The sequence below is a fragment of the Pogona vitticeps genome, chromosome 1, assembly GCF_051106095.1.
Source record: "Pogona vitticeps strain Pit_001003342236 chromosome 1, PviZW2.1, whole genome shotgun sequence".
NCBI lineage: Eukaryota > Metazoa > Chordata > Lepidosauria > Squamata > Agamidae > Pogona > Pogona vitticeps.
In genome coordinates, this window is record NC_135783.1 from 220,768,710 (window position 1) to 220,790,594 (window position 21,885).

A 21,885-nucleotide genomic window follows, 5' to 3' on the forward strand; every position below is an offset into this window, starting at 1 on the left:
AAAGAGGCAAACTCCACCCGGAAAACAACATTCACCACACACCATGGGACATTCATTAGACTCCTTAAGAAGGAGGAGGGGTGATCCAATTTTCTCTGAAACCCCCGTTATCCATAGTGCAATGCCATATAAAATCAACAGAATTACTTTTGCATTAAATGCTAATAACACTCCTGAACATAATGATCTCTTTTCACATTGTAGAATTTGACAATTGCCTGTGGTAGCACTTCTGCTTTGCACAAAATACTATCTTGCTGATGTTGCCTGAATAAATTTTTAAAAAAGATCACTCCTTGGTAGGAAAAGTCCATTACCTGTTCCAGCTCCCTACCTTCTAATAGTCAGCTAGATTTACATACTCAGTTGTTCATAGAGAAAACTAACTTTTTTTATTTCTGATCCTTTGTCTTTAGGTTATTGAGTTTACAATATTTAAATATCCTTTGAGACAATTTCTGTATCAGAACAAAAGTGCTACATTATCTGTGAAAAGTATGGTTATACTTTGTTGGGCCTATTTTGGTGGATGACAAGATTCATCAAAGGAGAGGGCAAATTTGTTTTTAAAAAATAAACAATAAAGGAGAGAGTAAATACCTTTGTCATATTCCTTTGTTTAAATCAAATAAGTCTATCATTTTTTCCCTTTAAACCACAGTGTACTTGACCTGTGCAACCGACATAAAGCCTTCAAATCAGCACTAACAAGCTTTATCAATCCTAGAGTTTTCTAGTTTCTGCCATAGTTTATCATGGTTATTTGAATCAAAGGTCCCTTTCAGGTCCATAAGGCCACAAAAAGTCATCCACCTGGAATAGCTATATACTTTTCTGCTAAATGCTTCAACAGGAGGCAATGGTCAACTTTAGAATTTCTTCTAAAGCCCATTTTTTACTTGGCCTGTGCTATTCTTAACCTCTAGCCATTCTTTCAGTCAATCTAATAGGCCATGAGTATATAGTTCTCCTAAAGAAGAGAGAAGACTAATTGTTTGATAGCACTCAGGACTGGATCCCTGGCCTTTTAAAACTATTGGTACTATTGTGGTACATTTCCGTATATCTGGAATGGATCCTGTGTCATTGATACGGATGAATGCTGCTGCTAAGACTGACGTCCATCATTTAAAATTAGCCCTAAATAATTAAATTGGAATCTGGCCTGCTTTGCCCTGTCCTAAAGATTTGATATGAGTTTCAATCTCTTGAATATTCACTACGTTTCATGGAAGGATTTCTTCTTCAGAACTAATTATGCCCTTATTTGGGTTTGTTATTTTTCAGAAAATAATTTTGTGTAATACCTTGCCCAGGCTAGAGGCGAGATACAAAACAGAATGCAGTAATATGAATGTAAAGGGGAGTTTACTATAGACCAAAATGGAATATTATTTTCTTTATCAATGGGTATTATCAAGTGTTTCCAAACTTTATATAATTCTCCCCCTTTACTTTCATTAATTAGATCTTTATAGGTTACTTTTAAACTCAACAATTCCCTTACATTGGATAATTCTTTTAAGATATTTGCATTCAGAATTCTTTCTGAAGAATCTTCATGAGTCAATACCATTTCTTTTACAAATAAAGATTTGGGGGGCGGGGTTGTATTTATTTTTAAATTATTAAGGATAGGTTAGGGAATACAGAAGGTAAAAGGAAGTGGAAGGATGGAAAAAGGGTTTTAAGAATAGGAGAACACAAAGTATATAGTCATCCGATCTAGTCATATTAAGTATACAAGCATGTAATCTATTCATTTTTCAATAAAAGCTCAACTTTCTACTTCTTTTTTTAAAACTGTTTGATTACCCTCTAGCTTTCAACTTGCAATTATGTTATGATTTGAATCTAAGTTATTCCAACACTATCAGGAAACTGAGACCAATTGTAAAATACATCCCCTCTTTCAATTTCCTTTTGTCTTGGACATACCTTCAGCAGGCCTGAAAGAGTATACATTTCAATCACTTCCCATATTTTCTCAATATGCTTCTTTTGTTTCTATGACTCTATTTTCTTCCATTTTTTGGAAGGGAAGGACAGATCCAGAACAATAATCGGATTTTTAACCTCACATTTTCTGACTGTTGTAGCTATATAGCTTACTGGGTAACACTTAATCCCCTTTATATTGTCTGGTACTGCACTCAATACACACAGTTCTGGAGTAATATAAAGATTTGAACAAACCAAGACATTGAAACAGTATACATAAGCATTTCTGTTGTCCATTCCCTCCAATGAGATTTTGTGAAAACAATATACACTTAATAGAGTTTCAACAACTAAAAAAGTTTGTAGAGTCAATAGCTTGAGGACATTTACTTGATCAAATTCATCTTTCTATTTAATGGATACTCAACAAGGGAAGTTTCATCTATTGCTTCTATACTTGAATTTATGCTACTGTCTCATTTTGGTGTCTGTGAACTGCTTCCCAATTCTTCAATGGAAAGATCTTATAAGACATTGAATCGATCTGGCATCTTAGGGCTCAATTCCATGTTGAAATAGTCCTGGGTTTGCATCAGGTTTAGCATACTTGAAATTGATTTTTAAAAAAATTCTATATACAAAATGTACAGTTAAGCCCACATTTTTGTCAGGAATTTTGTTTAGAAAATGTGGTATTTTAAACAGCCAGGATGGGGTTGTTTATTTTAACTTGATTGTAAATGAGATTTATTTTGAATCATTTTGCCACGTGTGGTCACCAGGATCAGAGTGTCTCTGCTCCCTTGCTCCACCTTAATTCCTCCTGCTTACAATAAAAGGTGGAACGAATCAGAACAGAATTCGTTTATGCCATAAGGCAAGCACATAATATAGCTTAGGTTTAAAAAAAGTATATCAGAAAATAGACCCAGCAGAAAGGTTGAATGGGAGGAAACTCTCACCCTTTTGCAAGACTAGAAGCTGCTGAGCGTGTCAATTTCTCTGGTAAATTTATCTTTGCCACTTACTGGCACACCTTCCCTCTCACCAGCCGCAGCTGCTGGTTCCATCGCTCCTTCTCCTCCCATGCATGTGTGCTTGTGTGTCCACGCATGTATGCCAGTCTTCAGGGAAACCTTGCAGTCTGATCTGTTTTTCTCTCTATATGTAATATACAGTACTGAACTAGCACTATCCCAGTTTGACATTAAAAATAATACTGCAGAAGTAGTGGTGAGTGGCTGGGAAAATGGCACAGAACAAAGCCTCAAATGCAACAATTCTAAAATTTTGTGTAGCCCTCTCAACCAATATTCAACACAGTTTAAAAAGAGATTAAAAGTTTTCCCAAGAGGACACACGCACTGACCCCAAACCACCAAAAACTACAACATGACTTTAACTTCAAAAACTCAAATCTAGTGCCATCATTTTCATAGCGTAATCATGCCCTTAGTCCCACAAAATTTATCAGTTTTATTTTCTTTGTTGTTGATGATGTTTAGTTGTAAGTCATGTCCGACTCTCCGTGACCCCATGGACCAGAGCACGCCAGGCCCTCCTATCTTCCACTGCCTCCCAGAGTTGTGTCAAATTCATGTTGGTAGCTTCGGTGACACTGTCCAACCATCTCATCTTCTGTCATCCCCTTCTCCTCTTGCCTTCATATTTCCCAACATCAGGGTCTTTTCCAGAGAGTCTTCTCTTATCACGAGATGGACAAAGTATTGGAGCCTCAGCTTCAGGATCTGCCCTTCCAGTGAGCACTCAGGCTTGATTTCCTTCAGAATGGATAGGTTTGATCTCCTTGCAGTCCAGGGGACTCTCAAGAGCCTCCTCCAGCACCACAATTCAAAAGCATCAATTCTTCGGCAGTCAGCCTTCTTTATGGTCCAGCTCTCACTTCCATATATCAATACAGGAAAAACCATAGCTTTGATCACCATAGCAAGGTGATGTCCCTGCTTTTTAAGGTTCTGTCTAGGCTTGTCATCGCTTTCCTCCCAAGAAGCAGGCGTCTTTTAATTTCATGGCTGCTGTCACCCTCTGCAGTGATCATGGAGCCCAAGAAAGTAAAATCTGTCACTGCCTCCATATCTTCCCCTTCTTTTTGCCAAGAGGTGATGGGACCAGTGCCCGTAATCTTAGTATTTTTTATGTTGAGCTTCAGACAATTTTTTTTGCACTCTCCTCTTTCACCCTCATTAAGAGGTTCTTTAATTCCTCCTCACTTTCTGCCATCAGAGTGGTATCATCTGCATATCGGAGGTTGTTGATATTTCTTCCGGCAATCTTAATTCTGTCTTGGGATTCATCCAGTCTAGCCTTTTGCATGATGTATTCTGCATATAAGTTTAATAAGCAGGGGGACAATATACAGCCTTGTCGTACTCCTTTCCCAATTTTGAACCAATCAGTTGTTCCATATCCAGTTCTAACTGTTGCTTCCTGTCCCACATATAGATTTCTAAGGAGATAGATAAGGTGGTCAGGCACTCCCATTTCTTTAAGAATTTGCCACAGTTTTCTGTGGTCCACACAGTCAAAGGCTTTTGTGTAGTCAATGAAGCAGATGTTTTCCTGGAACTCTCTGGCTTTCTCCATAATCCAGCACATGTTAGCAATTTGGTCTCTAGTTCCTCTGCCCCTTCGAAATCCAGCTTGTACTTCTGGGAGTTCTCAGGCCACATACTGCTGAAGTCTACTTTGTAGAATTTTGAGCATTACCTTACTCAAAACCTATATTAGTTTATAATAGTTTAGTTTATAATATATAATATAAGCTAATAAATTGTATAGGAACAAATAGCCTAAATTAGCAAACAATATGAACCAACACAAGCAGGCTGAGAGAGAGAGATAGCCTAAACAGCAGAAACTACTGCAAGCAGGCTGGGGAAAATGGCATAAATTAGTAAACAAGCAATAGAGAGGTATTTTTGAAGAGCAGGGTTCCTTATCTTAGTTAATAAGTAGCAGAAGCTAATAAGAGTAAACTACAATTAATACTCAAGCCTTCTTCCTGCCACAAATTAAGTAAAATTAATCAATAATTTAAATGACACTCTGATTAATTACTTATTAAAATTAATTAAAAATTAATTAAAAATAAAGCATAATTAAATTCATTGAGACTCTTTAGAATATAAATATTGGAACAGATTTATTGACTCCAAGTATAAGGGCAGTGCCTAATTAGCAGCATGGACACTGTTCAGCTAGTTCCTGTCTATGCTAGTTATGAATTAATAATAAAACATAACTGCAAACCTGAGACGGCAAGGAGGAGTATAAACAATACAGGTGTACAGACAAAAAAAAAAAAAAGGAAATGTGGGGGTGGCTCTTCCAAGGTGTTCACCATGGGTGGCACTAATAGCTGTGCTGTGGATGCCTTGCTAGCTGAAGCTCTCCATGCCCTGCCTTTCAAAACCTCACTCTTCCCTTCAGCAAAAAGTGTAAACAAGCAGATAGAAAAAGCAGTGGAGGAGAGTCACTCGGGTAATCTCTGCAGCATGGAGTTTGCTTTTAACAGGCATGCTGCAGCAGGGATGGAGACTCGAGTTGCAGGACTTGCTGTCAAGTCAGACTGAAGTCGCACTGGCAATTCGACTCATTTTTTCCCCTTCAATAACTCAGACTCAACTCACAACTCAGAAGCCACCCACCCCTCCCTTTTTCTGTGGGGGGGGGGAAGCTTGTTTTTAGTAGGGACTCCAACTTGGTCCTTGGTATCAAAGACTCGGATCTTGGGACTCAAAAACTTCCCAACATCCCTGCACTACAGGGGCCTTCCTAGCTTGAGGGTCCCTGTGCCCCCCCCCCCAGAATTCACTCCTTCTCCCCATGACAAAAAGTAAAATTAACAGAACGAGCAGCACCGTTTCTCCCCAAATTGTAAAGATGTAGAACCACAACTCTGTTGTTTTGGTTGTGTCCTTTGTGACAACATTTTTTTAAAAAAAACTAATCCTTTTTGTTGTTTTAGACTTTGGTGTTTCATTTCAGTGGGGGATTTAAGCACACAGTCCATTCTCTGCTATTAATTAACAGCCCTTTAACTGTAATTGGTGGTTTGGCACATAAAGACTTCTAACAATCAAATAAATTCAACTCCCCCACCCCTCAACTAATAAATATTCTAGATTACTGAACTGGAAATTTGCAATTGTCATAACAAATAAAATATAGCTTCCCTAAACAGTGATTCTTCTGGTAATCTTTATTATATGGAAAATCAGAGTGTTGTCTGTCTCTGGAAACAAGATCCAAATGCACTTACGCCAACTTCATTTGATATGGCTTATGTATTAATCTGTTAATGTGGCACTAGGCAGGGAGAAAATTATTTATCCAAAAACTGAGGTAAATGTGTTACCTCTTGTGCTCCCTTACACTTGTTTCAGCTTGTCCTTTACCCCTATAGCTTCTGTACATTTGTCCTTCTAAAGTGGAGGGATCAATTTTGCTTACCTTCTGCAAGCACCGAATGTTCTTTCTGAAATACTAATTTCCTTTCCCCCTTTTCAACAAAGTCCAATCTCCTCCCTCCCTTTTCAAACCCTTTTATTTGCTTTTTCTTTCTGCTCTTTGGACTCTGCTTTCGTCCCACCTTGAATGTCTTCATCCAGCAATCCAGCAACCCATTTGCTAGTATTCCTCTCTATCTCACAGGTAAGACCAGAAGCCTGATAGAAAAACTATATTTTTTTTAATAGGAAGTTTAATTCTCAGAGTTCTCAGTGTTTTGTTTTGTGTTTTTTTTCCCAATTTTTAAAATTTTTTAACATAGGGGTGACAAAAGGGAAAAGGCAATTGGAATTGATGAGGAAGAGGGGAGACAATAAGATACTGATATCCAATCTATACCTATTGCCATATCAAGATTTTAAGTTATTCTGTTTACTCTTTTCTGCCTTGTAGATAAAGTTCTCATTTCAATATATGTTATTCAGCTGCTGCCTGTTGATTCAGTCCACTTGTTAAATAGATCCCATCTTTCTGTTCCATTTTGCATGACTTCTGATAAGATATCCATTTCAGTTATTTCCCGTATCTTTTCAATAAGATCTTCTTGTTTCGGTACCGTCGGGCTTTTCCAATTTCTAGCATATATAATTCTAGCTGCCGTCACAATATATATAACTATGTATTCCTTTGACTTATCTTTATTATCGGGTATCATACTCAGTAAAAACAATTCTGGGGCTAATGGCACCTTACAGAGCAATATTTGTTGTAACATAGCATGTACTCTTTTCCAGTATTTTTTCGTTACTCCACATGACCACCACATATGATAATACCTTCCCACTTGTATTTCACATTTCCAACACTTATTGGATACATCTGTATACATCTTTGACAATTTTTCTGGGGTCATGTGCCACCTGTAAAACATCTTATCTATATTCTCTTTGAAATTAAACTAATCAAAGCAATATATACTGAACAAAAGGCGAAAGTAAAAATTAATGGCAAGTTATCAAAAGAAATCCAAATACAGAAAGGTACTACTAGACAGGAGTGTCCACTCGTACCACTCCTATTTATTTTGACCCTGGAAATACTAAACGAACAAATTAGAAATAAAAAGGAACTAAAAGGATTAAAAGTAAAAGGGCAAGTCTACAAACTTCAGGCCTTTGCGGATGATTTAGTCATCATAGTGGAAGAACCACTGGACTCAATAAAAGACCTGATGGCAACGTTAGAAAATTTTGGTGACATGGCAGGTATGAGAATAAATCAAAAGAAGACCAAAATACTTACCAAAAATATGAGAGAACAGGAATGACAACAGTTAATAGAGAAGACAAACTTCCAAGAGGATAAGAAAATTCGATATCTAGGAATACAAATTACAAATAAAACAAGCACACTATTTAAAGATAACTACATGAAATTTATGAAGGAAATACAGAACAATTTGGAGAAATGGGATAAACTACAACTATTGTTGCTGGGAAGAATTGCAGCGATTAAAATGACCATCTTGCCAAAAATCTTATTTTTATTTCAGTCAATTCCTATCATATTAAAACAGTCCTTTTTAAAAAGAACTTAATAAGATAATCATGAGATTCATATGGCAAGGCAAAAAACCAAGAATTAAAATCAAGGCAATGCAAGATGCTAAGCAGAGGGGTGGCCTCGGCCTTCCTGATTGGGTTCTGTATTATAGAGCTTATATTTTAGATTGGATAAAAGAATGGATAACTCTAGAAAATGATAGATTACTTATCTTGGAAGGACGCGATTTGCAATTAGGTTGGCATGCTTATTTATGGTATAAAAAGGATAAAGAACAAAAGAACTTTAACTCACACATGATAAGAAAAGCTTTACTGGGAATGTGGAGAAAGATTATACAACAAATATATTACAAAATACCTGTATGGGTGTCATCGATAGAGGCCTTTACACAACCTAATCTTATGACAAAAGCAAATATTTTAAGATATCAAGATCTATTTAAAAAGGATGGTGAATTAAGGTCTAAAGAGGAGCTAGAGTCACAGAATGTCTATATAGATTGGTGGCCTAGAGCACAGCTAGAATCTAGATATACAAAAGATAAAATAGAAGGTTTCTACTCAGAGTAAACGATTTTTGATAAACTTTTATTGGATTCAAAAGAGCAAATTGTTAAGAAAATGTATAATTATATGCTGGAAATTAAAATGCAAGATGAAATGGTTAAAGAATCTATGAGTAAGTGGACACAAAATATAGGGCATAACATTGATATTGATCGATGGCTGAAAATCAGTGTTTTTTTAACCTCTCCTTGACCTCATTGAAACGGGGTAGCACATTGCTTTAGAGAAAGAACTTTGCATGGTTTAAAAGATATGTGAGGGGCATTGTTTTAATTTCTAAATCAAAGAGAAGAACAGCAGTGATATTGTATGTAAATCAATATGCTTTGAATGCATTGAATGATAGGAAGGAAGGAAGGAATCTCACAGAAATATTCAAAATTAAATTCCACTCAGCACAATGGGATTTTCTCCTAGTTATGCATAGGACTGCAGCCTTTTTGCCTTGTAAAGTTAAATTTGCTTGGTGTGATCATCTTCTAAATTGATGTACCTGTGGTCTGATATCTGTGTATGTTTTTAACTGTGATACTGAAGTCACGTATATAATCTATAGATATAGATTGCAAAGCCTAACAATCTGCAAACATCGTACTGTGTAAAGTAGTAAAATTATGCAATATGGTGTTCGCATCTGGAACAACAGACTGGGAAATGCTGAAGTGTAAAAGAGCTGAGTTACTGGGAACTTCTGCAGCATGCTGACCTTTTAAAAACTGCTACTACATGCAAAAAGTTGAAAATTCCATACACAAAGAAGTCATGTCTCAGGATGTATTAGAAGAAGTTAAACAAAATGGACAAATTTCATATTATCACATTGATTTTTCATTGGAAGCTGGACTCCACAGTTCAAATGTTGACCTCCTAACATAAGCTGCCAACTTTAAGATGCTATTAGAGTTCCAGTCCTAAATAACACTAGAAAGGAATTTGCCAAATTCAAAATCAGAACTGTCCTTCAGTTTATGTTGCTACTAGACAAGAGGCTGTTTTTATATCCAGAAGCAGTGCACCCTTAAGGGGAAGAGTTAGTCTGTTCATTCTAGAATTGGCTAGGATAAGCATTTTACACATAAACTGCCTTTGATGTTCTAATTGGGAAACAACACTGCATTGCTTGCATGTCTTTCTTCACGATTAATATTCTGAATTAAACAAATTTTCTGGTCAGGTTTTGTGTGCAGGCATAACAGTTGTAAAAGAATGAACTGCTATAATTCTGTTGTTTCATGTATGCTAGAGTAGGTCCATTGAATCAGTAGGGATTTGGGGAGTCAAGTCTTCCATAAATTCCATTGATTCAAATTGATTCTAACTGTGATTTACTTAGTGGGATTTAAAGAGCAGCTGACTCACCAAATCTACACTGATTCAGTGGACCTATTCTAGTATGACTTACTACACTCAGTGACAGGATTTCAGCCAATATATATTTGCTATAATGTGTGATTTGACTCCTCGGAGACAGTATCTAAATTAATAATCTAAGGAGCTGGGGCATGGAGTGTGTATGTTAAATTTCTTAGCAAGGTAGTAACTCCACATGTTTATTTACAACTGTATTATGTGCCATAATGTTTAACCAATTTATAGTGGCCCTAACAGGGATTCAAGGTAAGTGAGACATTTCAGGTTTTCTCAGTTTTACCCCCACCCATGACATTTTTATGGCTGAGTGGTGATTCAAACCCAGACTTCCCAAAATCCTAATCCATCACTCTGTCCACTATACTATACTGGGTAACTGTAGATACAACTACAATGTTGCAATTAGTCGCTCACTGAGGACAAGCAATTTGTATGATCCAAATCTTCTCATTTCCATGTTGCACAGAAATGAATCTAGATGTGGAGGGAACTGTTTCAGTTCCTTTCTCCAAGATTAATATACAGAATTAAACAATTTTTTGGTCAGACTCGTGACTGGAAGGGACAAGGATTTTGATTAAACATGATGTGAATTTGTTTTATTCATGTTGCTAAAAGGTAAAACAACAATTGAAAAGAAAACAAAAATAAGCTGTTGGGAGATTTAGCCGTCAAGGTATGTCAATGGCAGAGAGCATAGAAAATGAATTAGTTGTGGTATTTATATAATAGGAGCAAATATTTGCTGCATAGATACATGCTTCTGCTGGAGAAAACTTTACCTTTCTTAAATAATGAATAAGAAGCAATTACTTTTCCATTAGGCCTTCAGACTGTCCACTGGAAGGGGCAGACATTGTCTGTCTGCATATGACAAGAATAAAACAATTACAGGAGCAGCTGACAACGGTAAAATACAATAAATTCCGTCGGTGCAATAATAATCCAGGATCAAACCTACATTCTAAGTGTGCTAAAGCAAGTTGACATCAGTGGAGCTTCTGTCCCAGTAAACATCATATGTTAAGCTATAAAATAATCTGTTACGCTTGAAGTGATGTGTTTCTCATCAACTGTAAAAAATTATTTGTCCCTGTAACATGGAGAAGGGTAGGTCCAGGCAAAGCATGAGTTGAATCTAACTATGGATGTTATTGGTTACATCTTACAGAGTTTGCCATAGCATACATAAACCAAATTTACCGCATATGTCTGAAGAAATGGACATGCCCACAGAAGCTCATATGGAAACAATCTTTAAGGTGCCACAAGGTTTTTTAGATAGGTAGGTAGGTAGGTAGGTAGGTAGGTAGGTAGGTAGGTAGGTAGGTAGGTAGGTAGGTAGGTAGGTTGGTTGGTAGGTTGGTAGGTTGGTAGGTTGGTAGGTTGGTTGGTTGGTTGGTTGGTTGGTTGGTTGGTTGGTTGGTTGGTTGGTTGGTTGGTTGGTTGGTTGATTGATTATTAATTTTTCTTTGGGTTTTGCCTGATATGCTTGTACAGACCAACATGGCTACCCCTTCTACATTCTCCCCTTATCCTAGTTTTATACCTGCAGAGAAATGTAAAAGAAAGTTCAGAACTGTAATTCCATAGCTATAGTCTGAAGCAGTGCCATCTATGCTGAGAGCTGTGCCATTAAAGCACCCACCTTTTTTTTTTGGTATAACTGATTTTTGTGAGCTGTGTGCTGTAGTTCCCCAGCATTAATATAGCACTCCTTACCATTGTAGTCCCATCAGGACTACTTCCAAACATAGTTTGCACAAGTGCAGCATTCGTTCATACTGCCTCATTGCCAAAGAAAAAGAATGGGGGTAGAGTGGTGTGAATCATTAGCATTTGTCATGGCCAAATGACAGAAATGTGGAGCAGATTCTCAATATTTTAATTGTGGATCATCCAGAATCCTTGCCCAGTATCCAGGTTGGCTTGTCGAAACAGCTGGAAAGTCAGAGGATGAGAACCTGCAAAAGGAAACTGCAATTAACCAAGCTGCAGCGTTTTAATTGCCTCCTTTTAACATACATGCCAGTGTGACTTTGATATGCGGCCCTTTGATGCATCACACCTTCTTTATCCTTGAATTCTGAAACTTACGTACTTAAAAGCATGTGAATGTTTCAAAATATTCACTTTGGAAACCTCCAAAATAAGTTTATAAATGCTCACTATCTGGTCCTGTTTAACTGTTATATCTCCATGCAGTGCAACCAGGGTGGATGTCTGTTCCAGAGGGGTTAATGTTTGAAATAATCATTCTTTCATATGATAAGAAGCTGTGACAAGTCCTTTGTCTGTTACTTGAAAAAGTCTATATTATATACATGGTGTCTTCTGGAAAAGATACAGGAATCTATCCATCTTACCACAAATAAATTCAGTGCTTGCCCATGCTGTCTTGAGAAAATCTATCAGGAATAGATTGAGTATGTAGACTCTGGGGCAGAAATACTTTCATGGAGACATAACAATTCAATAGAGCCAGAAACTGAGGATTTATAAACCCATTTTGGTTGCTTCCAAAGTGAATATTTGGAAACATTCACATTCTTTCCGCATTATGCCAGAACATGCCACAAAAGAGGGGATAGCGTACCTTGATTGTAAAGGACTCCCTTAAAGTCAGAAGTATGTGACAACTATCTTCCTTTTAAAAAAAAAAACCTTTTGGAGCAAGGTGCTGCAAATCTGTTAGCTAGGCAGCTTCAGACCTCAATCTCACTTGAGAATAGATCCTAGTTCTTGGAAGAAACAGATTACCTTGACTCTCTTCCCATCTGGCTTCAGGCTAGAATTTGTTAATGAAACAGCTTTGTTGTTTTGCGTGACGATCTCCTTTAAAGTATGAACAGGTGGAGTTCCATGCTGATCTTCCTGGATCTTTAGTGCCTTTTGATACTATTAATTAAGATGTCCTCTTGGGCCAAGGGTGGGTAATGGAAGTATGGCCTCTGAGCTACAGTGGCTCTACTCCTACCTACAGGGCAAGTTCCAGTGAGTGCATTAGAGAACACCTGTTGAACCCTGTGATTATTCAGCTGTCAGGTGTCACAAGGGTGCATTCTAGCTCTCATGCCATTCTATATCTATATGAACCTGATGCGTGGAGCCATCAGGAGTTTTGGAGCTGGATACCCTTAATCTTACAGGACAGCCTCACATACATATGATATATAGCTTTATTATCTGAGTCAAGTGAAACTGTGCAGGAGCTGAACCAGTGCCTTGAACTGGACTGAAGCCTCTGAAAGCGGCACTTTGCTGCGGGGTGGGTGTGTGGCAGGGGCAGGCCCACCACCACCACCATCCCCGCAGCCCCCATGGTAAAGCGCCGCTTTCAGAAGCCTCCCCAGTGCTTTTCCACTGCTTAACAAGCCCCGGGAGGCTTCTGAAAGCGGCACTTTGCCATGGGGGTGGGGGCACGCAGGGGGGGTGGGCCTGCCCCTGCCACCCACCCACCTACCCCACAGCAAAGTGCCATTTTCAGAGGCTTTCCCGGGTGCATTTCCACTGCCTGTTTACCTGCTGGGAAAGCCTGGTGAAGCCTCTGACACCCTGCGGCAATCAGCTGTGAGGCGGGGTGAAGGGCGGGAGTGGAGAAGAGCATGCGTGCACACACACACACATGCACGCACGCACACACACACACGCACGCACACACACACACACACAGAAGCAGCAAAGCATGGCTTTCAGGCACCTCCTGGGGCTTCGTCTTGCAAAACAGGGCCATAGGAAAAATCGTCTTGTGAGACACCAAAACCCTCGCTGGACCCATTCGTCTAGCAAGTTTTTGGTCCGGCGAGGCAATCGTCTTGTGGGGCACTACTGTATTGCTAATTGTTTTACATTGTTTAATTGTCTATGAGATTGTTTAACACAGAGCAGAATAAAAATAAATACATATTTTCTATGTTCAGGCTAAAGGCGTCAGTAATTTATTCATTTCTCCATCTCTAATTAACCCCACACTTTATATTTCCTGATTTATTTATAATTTCCTGGAAGAAACAAGAAATTTGCCAAATATGGTGGCCGTATTCCATTTAATTTGTACTGGAATCTTGGTTCTTCCTATTACTCTCCATCTCTGCCTATAGTGGGTCGTCTTGGCCTGGCTAAATCATAATTTTGGTATCCTTTTAAACCCAACTGCAGCTTTTTCAGGCTTTCTTATTATTCTCTGCCACAGAGATAGTTCCTCCCTTTCTTCGTAATTCGGTTCCTTCCCTCTACATTTATGTAACGTCAGCTTCTCAGAAAGCACAAGTGCTTCTTTCACAATCATGCTGAGTTTTGGAATCGTCTCACTAGCTCAACATCTTATTTTCTTCCCTGTTTTTTTTAAATCCCCTCTGACCTTTGGGTTAGATCCCCTTTGCTATAACATGTGACCTTTTGCTGACCTCTTCTCTCTGTCTTAGTGCTTCCATACCAATGGATGCAGTTCAGCCTTTTGAGCTACTGCGCCGCTATGTTCTCCTGATATAATAAGGCCAGAGTGGTAGAAATAAGTACAGTACATCTGAAGATGTACCCTCACTTCCGTTACAAGATGAATTTCACTGAACCTTAGGAAGTTAATCTATAGTGATTCTGTCCATTGGTATCTAACTCAGATACTGCTGGACATTTGCTCCTGCCAGGCCTAGTCAGTTGTGGTCTGAAAACATCTGAAAGGAGACACATTCCCTACTTAATTTACCCTTACCAAAGTTTTTAACACATTTCTTCATCATCTGTCCTGCTCTTCTTATGATCCTTTTGAAGATAATCTATGTTTCATTTCGTTTTGTTTAATCATTTAGTCGTGTCTGACTCTTAGTGACCCCATGGACCAGAGCACGCCAAGCCATCCTATCTTCCACTGCCTCCCCTAGTTGTGTCAATTTCATGTTGGTTGCTTTGCAGACACTGTCCAGCCATCTCATCCTCTATTGTCCCCTTCTCCGCTTGCCGTCACACTTTCCTAACATCAGGGTCTTTTCCAAGGAGTCTTCACTTCTCATGAGATGTCCAAAGTACTGGAGCCTCAGCTTCAGGATCTGTCCTTCCAGGGAGCACTCAGGGTTGATTTCCTTTAGAATTGATAAATTTGTTCTCCTTGCAGTCCAGGGGATTCTCAAAAGCCTCCTCCAGCACCACAGTTCAAAGGCATCAATTCTTCGGCGGTCTGCTTTCTTTATGGTCCAGCTCTCACTTCCATACATCACGACAGGAAAAAACATAGCTTTGACTATTCACATTAAATGTTCTTATTTTGACAGTGCTTTATGCCTCCTATATAGGGATGGAAAACAATTTTAATTTTATTCACTGTAATTGCCTATTTTGTAGCAACTAAGGATCACTTTTAAGACAAAGCATTTATTAACTGACATCCTGTTGCTTAGCATTGTAACTGGAGTAGGGGCTATTGAATCAGATGATTTGGTGAATTAAATCCTTTGTAAGTTCCATTGATTCAATGGACTAATGTAGTTTTGACTGTACTATGCTAAGCAACAGGAATTCAGCCATTGCCTCACACCTTAACATATCTGAGACTGTTGTAGTTTACTTCATATGCACAAAATTATGTATAGATTTTAGAAGTACAAATAGCTGAAAATGCAGACAATTGGAAAAAAATATGTGTATACAGACTATGCAATGAGGGAAGTGTGCTCAAAACTATAAATACACATGAAATTTGATATGAATAAAGAATGGGATGGGAAGGGAAAGAGTTTCTAAATCCCTGCTTCCTTAAACTGACTATAGTTGAGGCTGCACATGAGTTGCTTTAATTTCTGGGAGATTTCTGTGCCATTTTTTTCTCCACATTGCTGTTCTGCAAGTGATCATTAATTAATACAGCACAGTATCTTAGGTCTTTATTATCTGAACAAGTGCCACTCAGGAGTGAGCAATGTTGTAATTAAAGGAGAAGGTGGAGAAATGTGAAAGTGCGCATCTGCCATATAATTTGGGCTAGCAGTGGGCACATGTGTCACAAACCACAGAGCTACTCTGTAATTGAAGGGAACGTGAGAGGTCATATTGCCAGTGTTAGATGTCTTTTTGGACTATTTGAGACTGGTGGGTGCGTGGACACCTGTGCAGCTATGCTAAGATGCAGGTTTCGGATTAAGAGGTCACCTGTACAATTGTGCAGGCATCCACTAAAAATTAGCTTCTGAAATGTTTGACCACTCATCCATGTGAAAGGTGAGTAAATGAGAGGGCACGGAGAAATGATCTGTCTACAGATCTCTTCCCCTGACCAAGGTCAAAAGTGAAAGTGAGCAAAAATGTTGCAAAACCAATGTTATATAAATATTAAATACAGCTATTAAACAGTGTGCGTCAGTGGCTTAAATAAAGACATCTGCCTGCAGAGAGGAAAGGAAGGGACATATCTAGAGGGGTAGAGAGGGGTGTGTGTGTGTGTGTGTGTGTGTGTGTGTGTGTGTGTGTGTGTGTGTGTTCAGAAGAGTCATCTGGAAAAGAACATTTCTTTACTTTTACTTTATTTAGATTTATACCCCGCCCCTCTAGACAAAGTCCACTCGTTTCATGTTTAGAAAGAGAAATTTTATATGGGAAACTGCCTGGAAAAAATATTCTGGGGAAAATTTTTCAGCTTGTGTCTCTTATGGTCATTGAAGCATTTGGAAATGCACAGGCACTTTAGTCTGAGTCACTTTGGAATTAAAATTAGAATACAAACACATCTAACCCAGATGAACTGGGAATTACTACACAGTGGTAGTAATAGTGCCCCAATATCCTCCCCACTTGAACTGCAGTTGACTCATCTTTGAGAGGGCCCTGTATTAGTATTCTCTGAGGTGCTATTGGAATATTTTAAAGCCAATTGCAATGGGTTCACTGGTGAGGCGAACAAACCTATCAGTTTCTGGCGAGCAGCTTCAAGGAAGGTTACAGGTCTCCATAGGGACTGCGTGTGATCTTTGGAAAGTGCATTTCCCTCCAGCAAGTAATAAACACTCAGGAGAATTGCTAAATGTCACTCAGCCTATTACTGAATGTTCTCATGTTGCTGATTTTACTTACATTACAGTATGATTTCCTTTTAAGTATATTAAAATCTTTCCAAAATGCAAAACAAGAGAAAAAAGAAAGAAAAGTGGATTGAGTCAACGGTGCAGAATAACTTGGTTTTTTAGCAAGTCTATAGAAGATAGGTTTAAATCTATAGATCTGTACTATACATAAAATGTATTCCTTTTGATTTTAGGGGAAAAATCACAAAATAGTGATATTTTATAGAATCCCATGATGAATCATCATTAAACACATAAGGGCACAATTGTAGTCTTCAAACTGCAGGTTAAAAAAGTTGCATCAAGTGAGTTTTCTGATCCCAGAGAAAGTTCCATTGTGCTGAAAGTTAGAGTACAGGGTGAGGGTCAGGCTAAGTTTTAGGGCTTCAGATACACTTCTTATATTACCTGACCTCAATGAGGATTCCATTGTCTCCTCACTCCTTCAAGAGGAACCAACCTACCGACAGCGAGAGTCTCTCCATACTGTCGTCCTCTGAAAAAACAGAATAGGAATTTATTTGGCCCAATAATGGCTAAAACAAAAAAGTATCATAGAGGCAAAATGGAATTGTTGGGATTTTGTTGTTTTTCTGTCAAAAGTTTTTTTTTTTGCAAATACACACACACACAGAGAGAGAGAGAGAGAGAGAGAGAGAGAGAGAGAGAGAGAGAGAGAGAGAACATGACAAACAGGAATAATATTTACAACTGTTCAGATGATAGTGTTACAGAATGTCTGCATTGTAGGTCTAGTCCTCTGTGGATTCTGCAACAAAATGTGATCACGGGAGAAGAGAATATCCCATCCTGGTGCCTCTGGGTTAAAAAAAAATCAAGTAGAAATAGAAAGCTTGACGTTCAAATTCAAAAAGTTTCATCTTTTCTTCAAATGAATAATTTGAAGTAGGGCTGTGTATGTCCCCAGCCCGGATGGGATGCTAATTCTGCACCCCGAAACAGGACCAAATTTGACCTCTTTGCTCCAATTCAGAACTGGGCTCAACCCATCATTGAGGCTTCTGAGCAGCTGGAGCCTCCTTATTTCCTTGAATGGGGGACAAGCAAAAAGATAGTGATCAACCTGAGCTGGGATATGGGTTACATGCACAGAAGGCAGCACTCAAGCTCCTCGAAGGCCATGCCATTGCCACCTCAGTGGCAGCAGCACATAAGCAACATCAGTGATGTGGTGGTGTTAGGCAGCACAACAAGAAAACATAAGCATCCTCCACTGGACTGAAAACCAAACTGGTTTGCAGTTTGGTTTTCTGAACCATCACAAACCACCATTTTCCAGGTTCATGCCCATTTCTATTCATGATAGTTCAGAAACATGCAAGTTAGGTGGTGGTGGGTGGGGGAAGGGATCTTTTCACACTGGTGAATAAAAAAGATCAGAAATGTTGCCAGTATACCTGCAGTAAGTTAGCCTGTTCTATGCTTCCTCTCTTCCCTTTCCATAGCAATAATTTGCCAACCGCTACAAATAAATCTTGGGATCCTATGACTGACAGGCCCTGACATGCTTAATTTTAATGGAACTAATTCCCTCAAAGCCCACACAAGAGAGTAAACACACCATGAGCATAAGTGCGTAAGTGCCAGCACACACAAGAGAAATTTTTTTTAAAAGTGCAATAGGCAGGAACCCACTCAGCTCTAGCCAAGCAGCTGACCTGCATGTAGAAAAACAGCATACAAGAGAATATAAAGCCCAAAGGCCTAGTTTAGGGACCCTGCCCACATTCTTAAGTGACTGAAGAATGCTGCAGTGCTCCCTACTCTTCACTGAAGGTGATGGTATTGTTACTTTCTCCTTTGGCTTCTCTCCTCTTATATTTAAAATAAATATTTCAAATTCCCTGAATGCCAGTGTGTTTGGGGGGGGGGGGTGGCGGTGGTGGTGGGGAGTGAGACCTGACATGGCTCAAACTCTCACTGGAATGTAGCTTGCTTCCATCTAGGTAACCTTCTGATCAACACAAATGTAGCTCCTGTAGCATTTGTCCGAAGCTAGTGAAGGACAATAATTTGAAATATGCAGCATAATTATTCCCCTAGAAGGAGAGATTGTGGATTCAGAGAAGCCTGTTCATTATTCAAAGCATTTCCAATCTTAGGCCCCGCTATCCTTACTTTTTACTACCTGTAACTTTCAAAGAGAGTTGTTATAGCATTGAAGCACAAAAGCCCCCATAGACAAGAAAAAAAAAACATTGTTAAAATGAAACCATTGTTAATAGCCACATCTAGCAATTTGTAGAAAATAGAAAATACCTGAGATGGATCCGTAATTGCAGATCAGTTACTTCTCATAATGACAGAACAGCATTCAGAAGTATTTTCACTGTTGAACAATAATGTAGAACCTGGATGTGATCAGGTGTTGGGTAAGGCAGGGGCAGCTCTTATTTTTCAGTGGGAAATTACCAGGAGGCTTCATTTTGAACCTCAACAGATTTATTAAATTTAACATTTGGAGAGTCAATCACAACTTCTGTAGGCTCAAAACAGCTTAACTCGGGCAATCGCCCATACGAGCTAGGTAACATATTCATAAATGGACTGTCCTGTTTTACTGTGGAGCCGCGCCAAAACGCTCCTTGTCCATTGGTTTCCTTAATGGTGCGCTCCTCACTGTGCATATCGTGCTACAACACGGGTGGTGTGCCCAGTCCCTCTCGAGCGGTGGCTTGTTGAAAGACGCGTTGGGACGAATCACCCTCCTCGAGTGGTCCCGTCCCCTTGGGAACACTAACCGCTGTCCATTCTTTAGTCTTGGTCACGGTCACTCCCTCTTTATTCGTGGTTGGGTCCGGCAACAGTCCTCCCACTTTCAAATTAGGGAAGTCTTGAAGGAGGTCGCTCTCTCTCTGGTATTCACTCTCTCTTCCTTCATGCCTTCCTTTGGAATTCTCCAGGTTCTCACCTCCTCCTCTCCCTTCTTATCCTCCTTCCCAACTGGTAATATTAACTCCTCCCCTTCCTTTCCCTTTCCGTCTTGGACCAAACAAATCTCTGTCTTCATTCCTATTTCCTCACTAACATTATCAATCACCCCTTCTGTTCCCTCTCTTGATCTTTCAGTTATAGGTTTATTTGAGGAGACGGCACACTCTCTACATCCACTCCTCCTTCACACTGGACCTTTTGCTATCTGCAGAAATTTCATAGGAATTGAGTCTTGTGTGAAAATGCTATATTTGTTGCAATGATAGTCTGCAAACTAGAATGGGCCCATTGAATCAATGTAATGTACAAAAAGGTTGACTCACCAAATCCCCATTGATTCAAAGGGACTACTCTAGTTGCGGTTTACCACTGAATTTCAGCCATTTATTGTTGAAAATGTATATGAGAGTTTATACACAAATGTTAAACCTTTGCATAAGAAAGCATACAGTAAAATGGAAATCTCCTTTTTCTGTGTGTGCCAGTAGTTGGGGTAAAAATCACTTAGTCTTGATTAAAAAAAGTTAAAGAACTTTTACTATATAACATATAGGATAGAATAAACAATGCTTTGATATTTGGTCCTTTATACACAGACTTGCACTTGACTTATTTATATTGGTATATTATCTTTAAACTTGACATAGTTACTCCTTATATAAATCTCTAACTAACTTCCAGACTATCTAACTGGCAGCTAACAGCTAACAACCTAACTGACAAACAGAAAACAAATTGCCACTTGTTTTATCTATTTATCTGACAGTTAACCTTCCTAGTTTCTATTGGTTAATACCAGACAGATTCATATTGGTTAGAATGCTATATCACATTCCAGTCTTTCCTATATAAACACACACACACACACACACACACACACACACACACACACACACACACACACAAACATATATGCTGTGTTCTATTATTACAATTTTCAATAAATATATCAGTACTATCACTACTGATATCAGTGCACTGTTTTATTAATATTTTCAGAGACACTCTGAGTTTAGTTTGCTGATTTTTCAAACCATGCAGCACTTGTAGTTAAATCTGATAATTTCTCAGATCCACATTAAGAACTATTTTAAGTGAATAAATTAATAACACCAGACAGCCCTCTGTCAATTCAGACTATATACTGTACAAGGAATTGCAGGCCTGTCAATTTTCTTACATAAAAATTAACTAGCTAACTAACACCTCCTTTTATGTAGACCACCCACACATCATATATATAGGGCAGACTCAGAAACTGTCTCACTGATATCCTAACTTTCTAGATGAAAAGTTCATTGAGAGATACAAGAGACCCCTGCTATTTGAAATGATGCAGTCTAAATCTCAGCAGGCCAGTAACACATAGTTTTGGAGTTTACCTCAGAAAGAATTGTGGAGTTCACCTAATCCAAAGCTCAATTTAGGGTTCACTTTAGGTTTCAAAAATCCAATTTTTTTCTCAACACAATGTGAAGGGACTATAGAGCCGTTCCCGTCCATTCTTGCTTTCTTCAAGTGATGAAAAAGTCTGAAGAGATGTTCCTGTTTTCTTAGAGGAATTGTTTCATCAAAGTCTTCCATTCTTGTGTGAAGAAGCCCATGACAGAGGGTATTGCATGCTGTAGTTATATGCCATCTGGTCTACTCTAACATGCTGCATGTGGGTCTGCCTTTGAAGAATGTTCAGAAACTTCATCTGGTTCAAAATTATGCTGACTGGGAGCATAAAAATCCTGGAAATAGCTACTAGTCATTTTCAGGATCAGTTCAAAGTGCTGGTTATTATCTACAAAGCCTCTAAGTGTACTTATCCACCTGTGGGTCCCACTGGTTCTTACTTTTCAGAGCAACACGGAACAAATCTTTGGCTTCATTAAATGAATGGTGACCTGGTGGCCTGTAAGACATTTCTAGAAAGCTCCTGTGCCTCATCTTAATCTTCCTTTCTCCAGGCTAGACTTACA

The 21,885-nt window shown here is 38.8% G+C and overlaps 2 protein-coding genes across 7 annotated transcripts in view; one reads left to right on the forward strand and one right to left on the reverse strand.

The window, feature by feature from the left end:
* The window catches only part of KYNU (kynureninase), a 139,134-nt gene extending 132,665 nt beyond the window's left edge, over window positions 1–6,469 (reverse strand). For all 3 annotated transcript variants that reach the window (XM_020784232.3, XM_072983830.2, XM_072983844.2), the window contains exon 1: window positions 6,415–6,469. The gene's annotated coding sequence lies outside the window, so the exon portion shown is untranslated. The remainder of the gene's footprint in view (window positions 1–6,414) is intronic.
* A 64-nt stretch (window positions 6,470–6,533) lies between these two features.
* The window catches only part of LOC144583348 (uncharacterized), a 36,387-nt gene continuing 21,035 nt past the window's right edge, over window positions 6,534–21,885 (forward strand). For all 4 annotated transcript variants that reach the window (XM_078376954.1, XM_078376945.1, XM_078376941.1 and 1 more), the window contains exon 1: window positions 6,534–6,615. In XM_078376954.1, coding sequence (XP_078233080.1) covers window positions 6,559–6,615 — 57 coding nt within the window. In that variant the 5' untranslated portion in view covers window positions 6,534–6,558. The remainder of the gene's footprint in view (window positions 6,616–21,885) is intronic.